The sequence below is a fragment of the Balaenoptera musculus genome, chromosome 9, assembly GCF_009873245.2.
Source record: "Balaenoptera musculus isolate JJ_BM4_2016_0621 chromosome 9, mBalMus1.pri.v3, whole genome shotgun sequence".
Classification (NCBI taxonomy): Eukaryota; Metazoa; Chordata; class Mammalia; order Artiodactyla; family Balaenopteridae; genus Balaenoptera; species Balaenoptera musculus.
The window spans coordinates 72683467-72699785 of record NC_045793.1 but is presented as its reverse complement, the minus strand read 5'-3'; the positions used below and the strand labels follow the sequence as shown (position 1 = coordinate 72699785).

Sequence of the window (16319 nt, the reverse complement as noted above, 5' to 3'; positions counted from 1 at the left end):
CTTACTATGGGACTTCAGATCCCTGTAGCTTCATAGCAAAATTGAGTGGTGCCATTTCCTAGGATAGCACCGACCATGTGCCAAGCCCTATGCCAGGGAGTTTTGGGACATTAACCTAATTCCTAGTTCCTAATTCCAGGCACTCTCCAGCAATCTAGTGCTCTTGTTATGGATGAAGGAACTGAGTGATTGCCCTAATTCTGGTTCCCAGTGGGATCAGCAATAAAACTTTTAAACCGATCAAGGCTGGATGATTTGTTGTCAGGTACTGCTGCAGAAGCTACACACCACTCTGCAGCCATTACTGAAGGATAAGGGAACCATAAAAAAGTATGGAGAAGGAGGAAGCTTGAGAGAAAAACAGGAAGCACAATCAGGCCCTGGGGCTTATGGAAAAGAATGAAAGTGTACAACGGGGAGCCAGCTAGCCTGGCGTGAGAAGAAAGCAATAGCCCTGGTGACTATATAGACGTGAGGATCTTCAAGTCATGGAGACAATTCCTGAGGAAGTAAGGAAAGTCCAAAGTCCCCCAAGTTGGGGGGTACAGTTGGTTCTTCCCACAGAGGCTAACTGGTATATATCGTATCACGGAACTTCACAGACTTGGACAAAATTTATTTCCTTCAATTTACAGATAAGGAAACAAGCACAGCATTTACATAAACTTCCAATGGATAAAATCACAAATGACTTAACTGAAATAATGTTTTTCTCAAATTATCTTCTTTAAATATAACTTTCCTCACTTTGACTTCTTTTTTTTTTTTTAATTTATTTATTTGGTTGCATTGGGTCTTAGTTGCGGCAGGTGGGCTCCTTAGTTGCGGCCCGCTGGCTCCTTAGTTGTGGCATGCGAACTCTTACTTGTGGCATGCATGTGGGGTCTAGTTCCTGGACCAGGGATCGAACCCGGGCCCCCTGCATTGGGAGCGCAGAGTCTTAACCACTGCGCCTCTAGGGAAGTCCCCTCAATTTGACTTCTTGATAGAAGCAGGCTATCTGTTCCAGGTTAATGTTTCTTAATAAGAAACTGGAGCTGTATGGTACACTGCTGAAAGGGTGCAGACACACTTGAAAGTCAGATGAACAGATGGTGAGAGGGACCATTTCACTGAGATAGTGAAGGATCCTGACCAGCATTCTTGCAAGGCTGGAAGGTTACCCCACCTTAGTACTGTGGTGAGCTTACAAGTATTTCCAGGCAAGGCCAGGATTTTTCCAGGAAGCAGTTTTGAAACCGATGCAGCCCTTAAATCAGTGCTGTGCTAAGATGCCAATGCTTCATACCTTAGAACATGCAAAAGATGGTTTTAATCTAAAAATTTTTCAGAAGCAGAAATGATTGCTGTAGTCAGATAAAATGGAAATATTAAATGTACAATGGCTATTGCTTAACATTCACAAAACAATTAATTAATTACAATTAAGTTAGATTAATTGGGTGGACGGGGTACAAAGGTGCCCTAGGCCATGTAAGTTCACATGCTACTCGGGTGCACAGAAAAGTAGAGAACTAGCTCTGATGACCTGTCATAATTACTATAATTAGAGTATGGTCAAAACACTTCAATGGGCTTCCCTGGTGGCACAGTGGTTGAGAATCTGCCTGCTAATGCAGGGGACACGGGTTCGAGCCCTGGTCTGGGAAGATCCCACATGCCTTGGAGCAACTAGGCCCGTGAGCCACAACTACTGAGCCTGCGCGTCTGGAGCCTGTGCTCCGCAACAAGAGAGGCCGCGACAATGAGAGGCCCGCGCACCGCGATGAAGAGTGGCCCCCGCTCGCCGCAACTACAGAAAGCCCTCGCACAGAAACGAAGACCCAACACAGCCATAAATAAATTAATTAATTAATTAAAAAAAAAAGATAATTATTGTCATTATTACTTATAAAAAAAAAACAAAACACTTCAATGGCACAGAGCAGGTTGTCGATTTTAAACTAGGCTTTGATGGGTGACTAGCATTTCACCAGAAAGAGCATGATGTTGGGAAGAGGGATGTGACTGAGCCAGGTGTCGGGGCAGGGGAGGCCTATCCATATTTTAATAATGACCTTCAAATTTTAATTACTTTTCTCACCATCGTGGCAACTGGAACCCTATATTATGGATAATATTTGAAATTCAGGTGAATAAAATACACATAAACTGAAAATTACGTCTCTCAGTAGAGCCATTTCTTTAGCCATTGACATCAAGAAGACCTTAGTTTCAATCAAAAGATTCAAATTCTCTTACGAAATGGACACTGGCAAAAATGAGAAAAACGGACAATGTTCAATGTCACAGGGATTTCGGAAAGTAAAAACCATCACACATTACTGGTGAGACTGTGGACTGGTGTAGCAATTCTGGCGAATGTTTCAGCACTGTACACCATGGCCCAGAGGTTCTCCAGCTGCTCAAGAAATTCTCATTTAGCTATAGAGTGATGAGTGTGGATATACACTAAAGCATTTTTTGGTGGTGGGTGAGAACTGGAGGTCACTGGGGAATCCAACTGGAGAACAGGTAGGTAAAATGCAGGAGTACCTGCCATGGATTATTACAGTGATTAAAAGCAATTAGGCATATGCATCCATTATGATGTGACTAGCTCTAAAAAGAGCTAGTCTTATTTTTATCACATGTTTAGTGATAAAAATAAGAAATGGAATGAGATTGATAACACCATGCCATTTATATCCCCCAAAATTCATGAGCACAAAGCAAAAAATACATGTATGATGTAAGAACCCATGCAAACAAAAATACAGGAGAAAATGACTGCATATGGGGCAAGGAAAATGCATGTGGGGATAGGAGATACTGAGGAAGGAAGGAAGGGAGGGGGGAGGGAAGAAGGGAGGGAGGAGAATTCCTTTCTTGCTCTTAAGAAGACAAAGAAGTCAACAGATGACCCTTGACAGAATACTAACTATGTAATCACCCACTTTTTAAGAGGCTCATAGAAAAAGTGAATGTAGAATTTTCAAGTTACTGCATGCTCAAAATTATCTACAATATGCATGAGCATTAGAAACATTAGAAAAAGAATATAAGTATCTACAAGGTTTTGGTGAGCAGCAGTCTGGATGGTGTAAAGGAGAGTGGTCTAAGCATCTTACACTTGAGCTCTACCACTCACTGGCTTATGACTCTGGGTAGCTGCCTACCTTTCCTGGACATCAGATCCTTCAGCCTAAGACTGGAGCAACTCTGACTAGATCTATCAGGAAATATCTGTTCTATTAGAGTGGCATCTAGGAAGACATGCTTGTAAGCCTCAATCTGTTTTGGCTTTAGAAGGTTCCAAATCCCCAAACCTAGATTATCTAAATAAAAAGAAGAACCACATTAAAAACAAACAAGTAAACAAAGAAATTTAAAAAAATCTCTTAAGCATTTAATGTTTGCCTACAGCTTTCATGGTATTTTTCAGTATAGTATTTATTTTCCATTCTCCTTTCAGACAGCTGATAGAAAATTAAAATCTCCATGTGATGAATAAATTTTTTTAGGCAGTAAAAATCTCTTAAGTTTTCATTTTTACTGGACACCCAAGAATGTATTACTAAAATGGTTTGGAGGAAAAAAAATTATCATTTGACAGGGCTTCCTTTGCATTTAAAAGTCACTGATGTTTTGTTAAAGGTCTTGGTTTACATTATTGACTCATGTTATTCCTAGTAAATGATTCTTGTGTCATAGCAACCTCCTTTCCCCTGGGGGGGTGGGGGGAGGAGGGTCTTATTTGCAGCTATCTAAAACCATAGCTCTACACCCACTCAGAAGGGAGCATAACACTTACAGCAAACGTCACAACAACTATTATGAAACAACAGGCAGATGAGTCATGGGAGATTGGGGCAAAACAAGTGACATTTCAGATGATTTTAGAGTACTTAACCTTATTATTAGAATCCATTTTTTAAATCATTTGTATCTGCTGGAAAAAATTATTTAAAAAATAGCATAGCAGAGCCAGCCACTAATGTTCAACTAGGAATAAACCAGCGGCTTGGCTACTGTTAAAATAGCTATCAAATAAATCTACCAAATCTAAAATAATGGTGTTGATATTCATGGAAACATATTTGAACCCACAGGCCCACAGTATTAACAATAAAGTAACTAGATAGGTAAAGACATCTCTGACTGGAGTTGGAAATAGAAACTCCTGAGGTTTCAGCTCCCCAACCAAGTTCACAAATGAGTAAAGCAAGTAGCTCCAGGGATCTGAGTTCGGGACTGAGCATATGTAAGAAACTGAAGAAGTGGAACAGGAGTGGCCAGAGCAGATGGAGGTTCACTCTCACGTGAGATTTGCTGGCCTGATGACAAACATACTAATGAGTTTTCCCTACTAGAAGTCAGTATTGATACCAACAACAAAAAATGAACTTGTTCTGCACTTCACAATTTACCACCTGCCTTCCAAACACTGATTCCCCACCACAAAGCTGCTGGGGTAGTTATTACCACCTTTCACTAGATAAAGAATCTGAGGTTCAGGGCAAGTTCAGCAACTTAACCAATGATGACAAAGTAGTTGGTTTTGCAGCCAGGTTCCTTGGGAGCCTTCTGAATGGAAGACCCATACATCTGAATGCAATGTGCGGTTTCCTTAGCCTGGACTTACAAGTAAATTCTCCTCTTACTTCTGTCTTAACCTTTATTTAAATTATGCAGAACACATGAATTATGAGAGAGAAAATTTTCTTTTAACCTAAGCCTCAAGATCAGCCTGAAATACAGCCTTACTTTCCTATTTCCTAAGCAGCAAAAAGGGAGTAGAATCCCATTTGTTTACATGGGATCTGAAAGAATTAGGTGACATGCTTTTCTACTTCCAGGTCACAGAATAGAGAGTCGATTCAAATGTACACTGTTACACTATTTTAAGCAAAGATGGTAGAATAAGCCTATTTTATAAATGGTAAAGTATGCAACTAATTTGATTTTTGAAAGTGTAATGATGTGAATTTTTCATACCCCCAAATATTTCTGTTGGTATGACATCACACGCTATTATTAATCTTAGAAGATGTCTGTAAACATCATACTAAATTCAAAATGATTAATCCAAAATTGGCTGAAAAACATTGTTTTTTGCTCTTTTCTCTAGTTTAGGTGGAAATATTTGGTGTTACAAGACAAGGATATTAATTTGCTGACAGTTTCAGTCTGAATTCTGCTGTCTCCTCACCTCTCCAGTATGAATTATGCTACAGACCTCTGTAAATGCAATGCAGCAGAAAACCACATGTTAGCCATCAGGGTTGAATTTTTTGTTCTGGGCCACGGAGAGGCTACCCATCAGTGCATAAAGGTCTGCCCACCTGGCCTTTTGGATCATAGTTCAGGCACACAATTAATTCATTATGAGGTAAGTCACTGCTTGCTTTTGAACTAGTCTTTCCAGCTTTGGAGGTGAACATCCTGTCACTGACCTGAAGAAATACCTCTACTCTTTCAAACTCCATTCAATCACATTTCCTTCTGGTTTTTTTTTTTTAAACTGGTGGGGGTGGAAGGAAAGAATATGTCAACAATTAGCTGAAAAGCTAGGGCATGTAAACAGATATTTGTGTTTAGGTATCAGCAAAAGGTTTTAGGAATATAAAACAGATTAAAATAGTAAAAGCAAATTCCTTTAATTTACATCCTCCACTGTATATATTTTGAAATTTAATGATAGGGTCACACAACCTGGGACACTCAATTTAATTTAACAGGTTTTAAAAAGCTTGAAGTAAAGACAAAATCTCACCTTTTCCCATTTATAACCAGTCTCATGAATATGTATTGCTTGGTTGTTTCTTGATGTTGTACTAAGTGCTATATGCATATGTTTGTATTTATAATGAAGGGTTCTATGTATCTTCATCTTTAGTAACAAACCATGTCCCCCACTGCCTTCCTCCCCCTTGAGAGGTAACCACCATGCTAAATTCTGTGTTCATCACTCCCTCGCTTTTTTAAAATATACTTTTATTACATACGTTTTTTCCGATCAAAATACTGTACTGCCTGTTTCTGAACTTAACAAAATACTATCAAGCTGTAAGTGGTCTTCCGCACCTTTTCGCACTAACAATGCTTTTCTAAGAATCATAAATGCTGTTGAATGAATGTGGTTTAGTGTGTTTTCATTTTCCAAGGATACAGAATTCATCCAGAACCTATTTAGAACCCAGACCTTTTAGTGTTTCTGCAATTGAAACGCATTCTTCAAACTGAGAGGAAATGGAAATCTAAAGTTTTTTAGAAATATTTGTGACCAAGTTGTTCTTTTTCTGGAAATTGATTAAAGGGTTGCAGAAAACTCACTGATATTGAGATATAACTGTACTAACAGAAATACAATACCTGTAACCAATAGTCCAAGAATCCCACTTACATCTATGGCCACAAATATATGTGAAGTATTTATTCCACCTGGTACCATGTTTTAGAAAGAAAAATGAAGACGAGAAAGGGACAATAGGATGGTAAGAAACAAGAAATAGATGGAGGACAGGAGAAAATGTAGCGGCCTGAATTGTATCCTTCACATAGCTGAAAGATGGTCATAAGCAACAGAGCATCTATCTATTCTGCTCATTTTCCTTGGAAAATTGAGGGAAAATTTTGAAATCTAAAATGAATGTGTATTCCTCTAGAAAGAATTTACTTTTGCTTTTTTCCAGATACCTAGGGAACTAAAAATCTGGGGCACTTTAAATTAAATTAACAGTTTGAGGTTATGAAAATTCAGGCTACAACTAGCTTCTGGTTACAACTTCTCCAGGAGACTCTGCCCCTGCTCTGGTCTACATCAAGACACCTCTGTGGGTGGGGATGAGGGACTCACCAATGTAGCACAGATATGGGTCTTTGGGTCTGAATGGTTTCCTGTTAGATTATCCTCTTTGGTCAGTACTGGGCTTTGCCTTCTCTCTCCCTTCAGAGTTATGTGAGGCTCTGAACACCAAAACTCAAGACTCAAGTACACAAATGTCCTCAGAGAAGAAGTGACTTCACTGGCTCCAGTCCTTTCCTTATCAGGGACAACCTTCCCTTATATTTTGGCCAGATAATTTATAACTTATAAATAATTTATTATACACGTATGTGTGAATGTATGAAGTTACAGACACAGATGTTGGCGTAAGGTACAGAAGACATTTCTGTCAGTCAAGCTAACCGTCCAAAATCAACTAGGTTGCCCCAGGAGACAGTGAAGTGAGTTCCCTTTGAATAAAGAGTGCTCTGGTGGCAGTCTGATAATCACATATCAGGAGAGCTACAGAGATGATTCAGGAATCAGAGATTTGATCAGTCCCTTTCAGCCCCAAAGGATCATGGACTCTATAAAACACAATGGAAGAAGCATGTCACAGTTATATATGGAAGTTACTACACCAGCTTCCCCTGCATAGAGCAGTGCATGGTAAGGAGGCATTATAATGACAGAAGAGAAATATTGAGAATTTCAGTCGATTGATGGTGACTCCAAAACAGCTGATTCCACAGGAGTGGCTGTTGCCTTTGCTTAGCCTACTACAGAAACTACATAGACAAATTCTTGCTGACTCACAAATTTACTTTCCTCTATTGCTGTATCACTGGTTTCAATAAATCATGTGCCAAAAAACAAATGTTACTAAAGTTGACTGCATACAGTCAGAAAAAAAAAAAATCATGTGTTATTTCAGACCAGTTTCCTTTAATCTTTCATTTTTCAAGGACAGAGTTCATATATCATTTATCTTTATATCCCCACTGCCAGGCAAAATGACTGGCACACAGTAGGTCCTTAATACATGTTTGCTTAGTGGAGCTCTGTGTTCCTCAACTATGATACTTCAACAATTTTCTCATTACTCTTCAGGTCAATTGGATAAAACACCTAACTTGTTTCGGGCAACTGTTCTTCTGAGAGGTTTGCATGACGTTGTTTTACTTACTGATGGGTCTACTCCCATCAGGATAACCAAGAACCATGCAGAAGGACTTCTGAGTTGCACAGCTGCTGGGAAGTATATACTCAGCATCACTAAGAGTGGTTTCTTTGAGGATTACACTTCAGTATTTTCAAACCATGACTGTCATCCAAACTTTGTAAATCAGATTGAGTTTACTCAATTCCACACATTATAAACCTCTCAGAAAAATAACTAAGAACGGGTGGCTTTAAACTTCAATTCAGAAATATCACTGCGTTTTAGCGGGCTAATCGAGGATTAACTTTTACAAGAACCAAAATAATGAGTCTTACCTCAGCCTGAGGAGTAGGGGGCAAAACCGAAGTCTCATTTTCAGTAACATTACCAGTTGGCCCATTGTTTGGTGAACTGGGGCCAGACCCTGGAGAACTGCTACTGACTGAGGATTCTGAAAAACATTGTCAAGTACGAATACACTCATGAAAAACATACAAAGATGAACTGCAGTTATACTCTAAGTAATATACAGAAACGAACATTGTTTTTCTTCCCCTACGTGAATGACTAAATAAAAAGAACTGTGAAAAATTTTGGAACATTTCTGAATTTCCATACCACATTTTTTCCTTTGTTTTCACCGCTAAAAATACAACGTAGTATTCATTAATTTTACAGAAGTAGAGATATCCAGTTAGAGAGGATTGTAGAGGCTTTTGATTGGGGGGGGGGGGGAAGAATGTAATCTTCTCTTACTTGCTCTTGTGCTACCGAAAAAATAAAGTAATAGAGATAATGGACTTGCATAATTCATAAAAACATGCCATCAACAAATGAGGCCTGGAGCCATTCCTGTTGTGTGTGGAAAAATTGCTTATATGCTATGTTATAAATGGCTCTTTATTTAATTTACTAAGGCTGTACCTTATTACAGCACATCTTAGTCAAAGTTGTATGAAGAAAATACAATAGAAGATAAAATCTCAATATTGTATTGATGGCCTTGTACAACATTGGCTAACCTTAACTCTACCCAACTTATTTTCCAGAAGATGAGAAGTTGCCTAAATTTAATATGTTCAATTTTAAACACCAATATAACAAGAAACTCATTTTAGCAAGAGTTGGATAACAACAATATAGATCATCTCTGTCATCTTCAGATATAAAATTCACACACATTTCAAGTTACAAAGGAAGTAATGCACTTACTAAAATATCTAATTAATGAAATAGAAACTTTCAGTTCCTAGAAATATAGCTAAGAGAGGCCATCTTATCAAGCCTTGGCAAATTATCTGTTGAGCTCTAATCAATCCCCTATCACCTTCCATAGTTCATTCATTTGAACATTTTTCTAGGTGCCTCATCCTTATACCTTGTCTACTCAGCTCTGCACAAACGATCTTGGCCTCACACTTCTCAGAGACGGACAACTTCTGACATGATTTCTATCAGTGACTTTTCTTTCTACCTCATGATTTTGTTATCCACACTCTCCTTGCCCCTGTCAAAGTGAAAGCATTTCTCTTCTGCTTCCCGCTCCAATGCGGGGACAATCACCCTCACCCATGACCCAGTCCCCTTAACACTTGCTTTAGAATTCTGCTCCAGCAATTATTTTGAATCTTCAGGTCCTCCTTTTCCACTGGAATTGTCCCTCTAGACGAAAGCATGCTAATAACTTGTGAGAAGTAGTGTGCTTGTTCTTCGAGACCCGGCAACCTAGCTTGCTCACTGTGGACTGCAATCGTTCTCTTGAACACCCCGAAATTTGAAGGCTTTTGACAAAACAGTTCTCATTCTCCTCATCCTTTCTACAAGAAGATTCGCCACTTCCATGTTTGTTTTTCCATCTCTCTGGCTTTTCCTCCTTCGACCAATTCCTAAATGTAGATATTCACCGAAGTTTGTAGCCTTATCCTGTTTCTCTTTCCCTTGTCAAAATCACTCAAAATTATGACATCATACTATCATTTTTAGGCAGAACACTCCCATAAAACTTTTATTTCTTGTCTTTCCTTCTCATAATTTCTAGCCTGAATCCCTTTGGAATACTGGACCTTTTTCATCTCTTTTTATATGTGTATCAAACTCAGTGTATTTCAATATTAAATGTGCTCTGCTTACCTCTGTTTATCACTACCCTTACAGTCATTCTCATTCCCTTCCCTACTCCAAATCTAATCAATTACTAGATTATTTCGTTTTGTTCTTCACATCATTTCTCATCTACTTCTGACTACAATGATTTCAGCTTAATCCCTCAGCCCTCATTATTCTCTCATGGACTATAGCAAAAGTCTCCTGTATTTCTGAGTTGCTACAGCAGTCAGTCTCTCCAAACTTTCCTTAAACTGTTGCCAGATGGATCATAGCAAGACAACTTTCACTACGTTCCTCTGCTCCAAAATGGAGCCTAACATTATTTCCTACTATTGTCCTTTCTGAACTCTGCACTCAGTCAAATTTAAATCGCCTACTCTCCGTATGTGCCGCTTTCCCATTTCATGCTTTTTTATCCTCCTTTTCCTCCACCTACTTCATTGAAGGTCCAATCCCACCTCTATACTCAAAGCCTGGCTCACATACCATCTGTCACCCGTGAATGGACACTCCCAATTTTCAGGCTATAGTTGCTTGCCCTCCCTTGGAACACCTATTACTTTCAACTTTCTACTATAAATATTTCTCTACTCAGAAGTGCAGTACCAACGGAAAGAATGTGAGACTGGTGACAGAATTCTGACCCTGCCACCTACTGACTGTGGGATTTCATCAAGTCAATGATATTATAAAATTCTTAAATACATATTGCTCACTACCTTTCGGTCTATATATCTTGCTTACATTTGATTTGTCTACTTTTATATTTTCCTCTTTCTTGTTTACTTTTCTTTTAACAAAGAAGATGTACATTAAAAAAAATACTTCAAGAGTTTCCTTCCCCTGGACTCCTAACTCTTGTCTTTCCTGTATGACTACACACTGACTTCTCATTAAAGTCCCATTTCTGTATCCTTTCTTTAAAAAAACAAAAATAAAAATGAAAACTACTTTTAAACATTCTGTCTTGTCAATTTAAAATTACGTTATTTATATTATTTTATGTGATACTTACACAGAAGTATTTCCTTATGTAGAAATCACTATGATAGGCACTAGAATTCAAGACAACAAATCCTACAACAGGATTCTACAGCATCACGCTGGATAGGGTCTGGGAGGGGAGGTAGCAACTGATTTTCTGGGAACACTGACAAAAAGCTCTGAGAAGAAATAATATCACAACTGGGGCTTGAATAAGAGCAGCTCATGAAATGGGGTCAGTGGAGAAGGGAAGAGTGGAGGAGAAGACGTTGCAGGCACAGGGATGTTAGATTTTTAAATTAACATGGCTTTGGGGGTGGGGAGGGGCGGAAAACTCTTGGCTTTGAAAAAGAGGAAGATGATAAGTGGTTCCCATGTCAATTACTGGGAAGAGAGAGGTGGCATGGGTTTGGAAAAAGCAAACACTTGAACCTATGAAACAGGGAAGAGAGAGGTAGAGGTGAAAAAAGAAAAGCAGTGGTAATTTAACTGCTATGATGCTATGGTGGTCTCTGACTCGATAGCAAAAATAATTAGTATTAAGATCCAAACAGAGCTCATCCTAATTACATGAAAGCTGGCAAAGAAAGGGGCAGGAGTACAGGTGAAGAAAGCTGTGTGTCCAGTAGTTCAGATCCTCCAAAGACATTTAGAATAACTGCAACATACCAGTTAAAAACATCTACCAAAGCATCCATGAGTCCCAGCTTATTGATCAGCAATGTGTGTCTAATAAATGTACAGGTCTCTTCAAATACATGTTTTTTTCTTCAGTTGAAAAGGGGAGTTATTACATCACAAAATTAGAAAGAGAAAATTATGATATTTCACAAGTAAAGAAATCTTAGTAGAACTCTAGCAAATCATAACCCTTACAAATGAGAATTAATTGTTACTCAGATAAGCATTGAGCTAAATTCCACTGAAATTTGGTAAGGACGAGCAAGTGACCATGGGAAAAAAGTTATGATCAAGAAAAAGATTAATAGGAAAATAGAAAAGAAATTGGGATTAATAAATATGACCTTAAACAATAAGATTCTAAAAAAAACAAAAAAGTAATGTATGTTTTTCTATTTTCAAGTTTTTCTGTTATAAGAGAACCTACTCTCTCCCATTAGAAAAATCACCTATATTTCGTTTACATTAGACAATTGATATGTTCATTATTGCTTACATTCATTAAAACAGATTCACTCCCTAACTCCCCAACCCCACCAAGGACCTCTATTATGAAAACTTACTTAAGATTTTTACTCACTAAAATACATATACGTTTCTTGGCAAAAAAAGTCTATAACTCTAAATTTAGAATTCAATTGGTCAAAATTAGTGATTATATTTGATATTGGAAAATAAACTCTAGTAAAGTAATTGTTTATTTAATATTTCTTATCTCTCAAGAAAAAATTTTCCCACCAATACTTTCCCTCAGATAAACATATTAATCTGTCAGGACTGAATAGAAGACTAAACATTTTTTTGCCCTAGTAGCCTGTCAAAGCACTGTGTCATTAGTATTCTGTACTTTTCCACCTCTGCCTCTACCTCTGCAATCTTCTCCATGCTGTCTCCCTAAACTAGACACTATCATGACCAAAGAAGATATAGAAAACAAATAATTTGTTAAAACTTGCGAAGAATAAGATCTGATCTTGGAGAAATAATACCAACTGACTATATTGGTATAAGCACAATTTTCCTTGGGGATGGAGACAAATGGTTGTAGATTACCATTTCTTTATTGATGGCAACCAAAGGAAATGACCAGATACAATGCATAGCTCTAAGTAGGTACTCGATAAACAGTAGTCAGTATTGGCTAGCCTTTTTGGTGCTGGTATCCCTATGTCTTCTCCAATTTCAGACCAGGTACAAATGGGACTAGAGGGCTTTGTAAGACATCAGGTTGAATTTCCTAACCTGTTCACCCCACTACTAACCAGGCAGCTAAAAAAATAAGAACTCTTCCATTTGAGACTAGTGAAAATGACAGTTTCTTTCCCTTCATAAAAGGCAATATATCCCCCTCCTGCCATAAGTCCCAGTTCACTAGTAAACACATAAAGTCATTTATGAGTTCTGTAAATTTGTTGAAAAGTCAAGGTTTTGCTGTTCCACGTAGTTTAATTTTCCCAGGTGTATTTTGTACATTCATGTCTGAGTATGGGGGAAGTGTTCTTCTTGGACCTCCCTCTGCGCATTTCTGATCAAATTTCATTAAAAGTTATATTCTCCTGGTTGGCATTCCCAAAATGGACTGCTTGTTTCTGAAAAGATTAAGGTGAGCTTTGGCATTCCCTAGTTATGCCTATTGACACACAGTTCTGTTTTTCATTCATTTCCTGTTTAACACAGTTGGTGAATGCATGGCAAGGTTTACTGAACTACTTGTGAGTTTTCAATATAATTTCCTTTCGAGAAATGTTTCTCCTCAAAATAACTTTTAATATACAACAGGTATATTTTTCTAAACTTTTTTTTTTTTCATTCCTACTAGCAGCATGTTTTACTGTATATCTGCCCAGTCCTCAATTACCTGTCACCTCAAACATTCGCTTCTTGAATGAAGTGACAACATTTCCATCCTTCCGCCTGAGTAAGGGGCTGCTTCTCCTCTCTGCCACTTTCTGTTTTAACCTGGACCGCACCTTCAAGTTGGGCTCAGAGGCTGGGGATTGAGACAAAGAAAATAGATAAAAATTAAAAAATGGAGAGCCAATCGCTCCCGTGTATAAAAAACGGCTCACCCGTTTCATAGTCCCTTCTCATCTCAAAGTAAAACCCCAAGCATGTAAATAAGGCATTGACTGTAAATTAAACAAATGTCATAATTATTTTTATGAAATATGTGAAATGTTCTTCTACTTCTCTAAATGTAAAGTGAAAAAGGAGAAAAAATATGTTTCGACTTATTTTAGGTAGCAGAATTGGGATTGTTAACGGGAAGTTAAATGACTGAGTATGTCTGGGTCAGAGTAAGATTTATTACACTTCATTGTCAGTCCTTTCAATTCTCTCAAGGGTGAAACTCAATAACCACAAAAACAGTACCTTAATGTGATTTTAGAGACTCTAGGCTGACTTCTGGTAATAAGAAGACACCTCTGCAGCATATAATTTATGTCTGATTCTGACTCCTGAAATATTTCATTGTCAGTAGTTTCGAACCTGAAATCCTGGGAAAATATACTCGGTATAACAACACAAAACCAAGTAGAATCACTATGAATAAACCTTTGTATACAGTGAGTACACAATCAATTAGAAAGGAAGGGTGGCCAAGTCTTATTACTAAAGTTCTGAGTTAGGTTATATGTTGCAAAATACGAATGCACATTATTCATACATACGTTACTATTTCTTTGGTTGAACTATCCTAAATAGCGATGCTCTATAATTAGTCATTATTTATTAGGTTTTTAAGTGATTATACTTTAGAAGAATGGAAACATTGGATTGACTCTGTAGTAGAAATTGGTGATTATGATGGTGCTGGTGGAGATGATAATGATGATGATGATGATTAGGGAAACAATGTTTCTGATGACAACTAACGTTCACATAGTGATTATTATGTTCCACTACTGTCCTAAAAGCTTTGTCAATATTAACTTCTTCAACCATAAAAATCCATATGGGATAGATTCTATTTACACCTTGAATATATCAATGAAGAAACCAAAACCCAGACAGGGAAAGTAACTTGCCAAGGTCACAAAAGTAAAAAGGGATGAAGCCAGGATCTGTACCCAGGTAACCTAGCTCAACTCTAATCTTCTAAATACTGAAAATGCTGCTCTTCCACCTTTCTTTATGTATGAACAGTATAACAATTATACAACTGCTTTTCCAAAGCATTACTAATCATCTACATCAGATACAATGTTATAATGTAGCTATAATTCTGGATCAGATAAAATGATTTCTTTGAAGGAATTTTATAATTCTGCCAAACTACAGAGAGTATCAAACGTAGAACATACAATCTTTTATTACTCATTTATTTATTTTTTGTTTTTGACTTCAAAATCCTATACTTTACTTTCTTCTTTGTTCTTCTCTTTTTCCCTTTTCTTTAGCTCTACCTTGGACTGAGAATCTTAGATTTTCTTGGAACTGGATAGGTAAAATAAAAAAGTTAATTTTTTTGTGTTTTACACCTGATTTTATGCCTGAAAATACTGGAAAAGTAAAAATAAACAGGCGGTGCTGAAAATATTGTAAAAGTAGAAAATGGGCAGGAGAGGTGGGCAGAGATCAGGACTGAGTACAAGAATCTCAGTGACTAGAGACCTGAAATGTCTTACTTCCTGGGCCTCCCACCTTAAGGCAAAGAAGGGAAATAGTCTGGGGGAAGGATTAAGGTTCTTGCCAGACCTTCCAGGAGTCCAGAGCTTCCTTCAACTCACTTTATCTTAGTAGAGAAGGCTGAGTCTGAATTACTAGCATCCAACTTACCCATGAATAAGGGGAAAAAATGGAACTGTATTAATTTACTTAGATTCCACCCCACCCCCACCCCCTGGTATATATTTATTTTTAAATGCCTTTAAAATACCAATTTTGTCTCTGAAAAGCTGTAGGTTAATAAATATATTCCATCTAAAACCCAGAAAGGAAAAAATGAGGAATCCCTATGTGCTAACCAGATTAGTATCTGCTGCCACCTTGCTTATAACCCTAGGACAAAAATCACAGAGTCTCAGACTTTAATCTAGACATGACTTTATGATGAAGCTTAACAGATTCAACACTACGGACTGGCTCTCCAGAGGAAGTGCACTGACTGATTCATCATTTCAAAGGTGGGGGAGAAAAGGCACTGTGTTTTCAGCGGGAATATGTGGAGTTGGGACCACACTTCCCAGCTACGCGATTTTCAGCGAGACTTTAGTACTATCTGAGCCTGACTTCTCGTTTGTGAAACATGAAACTCTGATACCTTCCTTACTTCACAGAACTGTGGCCACTGGATTAGATACCTGAGAATAACTGCGGAGATCTGGGTGAACGCAAAACGGAAGAAAAGGTTTACGGAATTTTTATTATTGCTGCTACTGCTGGTGGCGGGGGTGTTACACTAGGGATGACAGAGCCAGGGCTGGGCCCCGGAGCCCCTGATTCCCAGTCCAGTCCTCCTGCTCCTAACACATTGCACCAGCTGGCCCGAGTTTCTGCAATCAAGATGAAAATGCGCCAACAGCTTGGAAAATCAGCATATGCCACTTAAACATTCTACATGAAACCTAGAATTCCATAAGCTTTTACAGGTGGGCAGATAGCTTTTGTTCCTACATGTCTATGAGAATGGGCTGG

The 16319-nt window shown here is 38.1% G+C and overlaps 1 protein-coding gene across 1 annotated transcript in view; it reads right to left on the bottom strand.

Moving 5' to 3' along the window:
* HDAC9 (histone deacetylase 9) overlaps nt 1-16319 on the bottom strand; it is a 575085-nt gene that overhangs the window by 414564 nt on the left and 144202 nt on the right. Inside the window, exons 7-8 of the mRNA XM_036862952.1 lie at nt 13540-13671; nt 8246-8361 (exon numbers count right to left, since the gene is read on the bottom strand). Of these exons, the coding sequence (XP_036718847.1) occupies nt 8246-8361; nt 13540-13671 (248 nt within the window). The remainder of the gene's footprint in view (nt 1-8245; nt 8362-13539; nt 13672-16319) is intronic.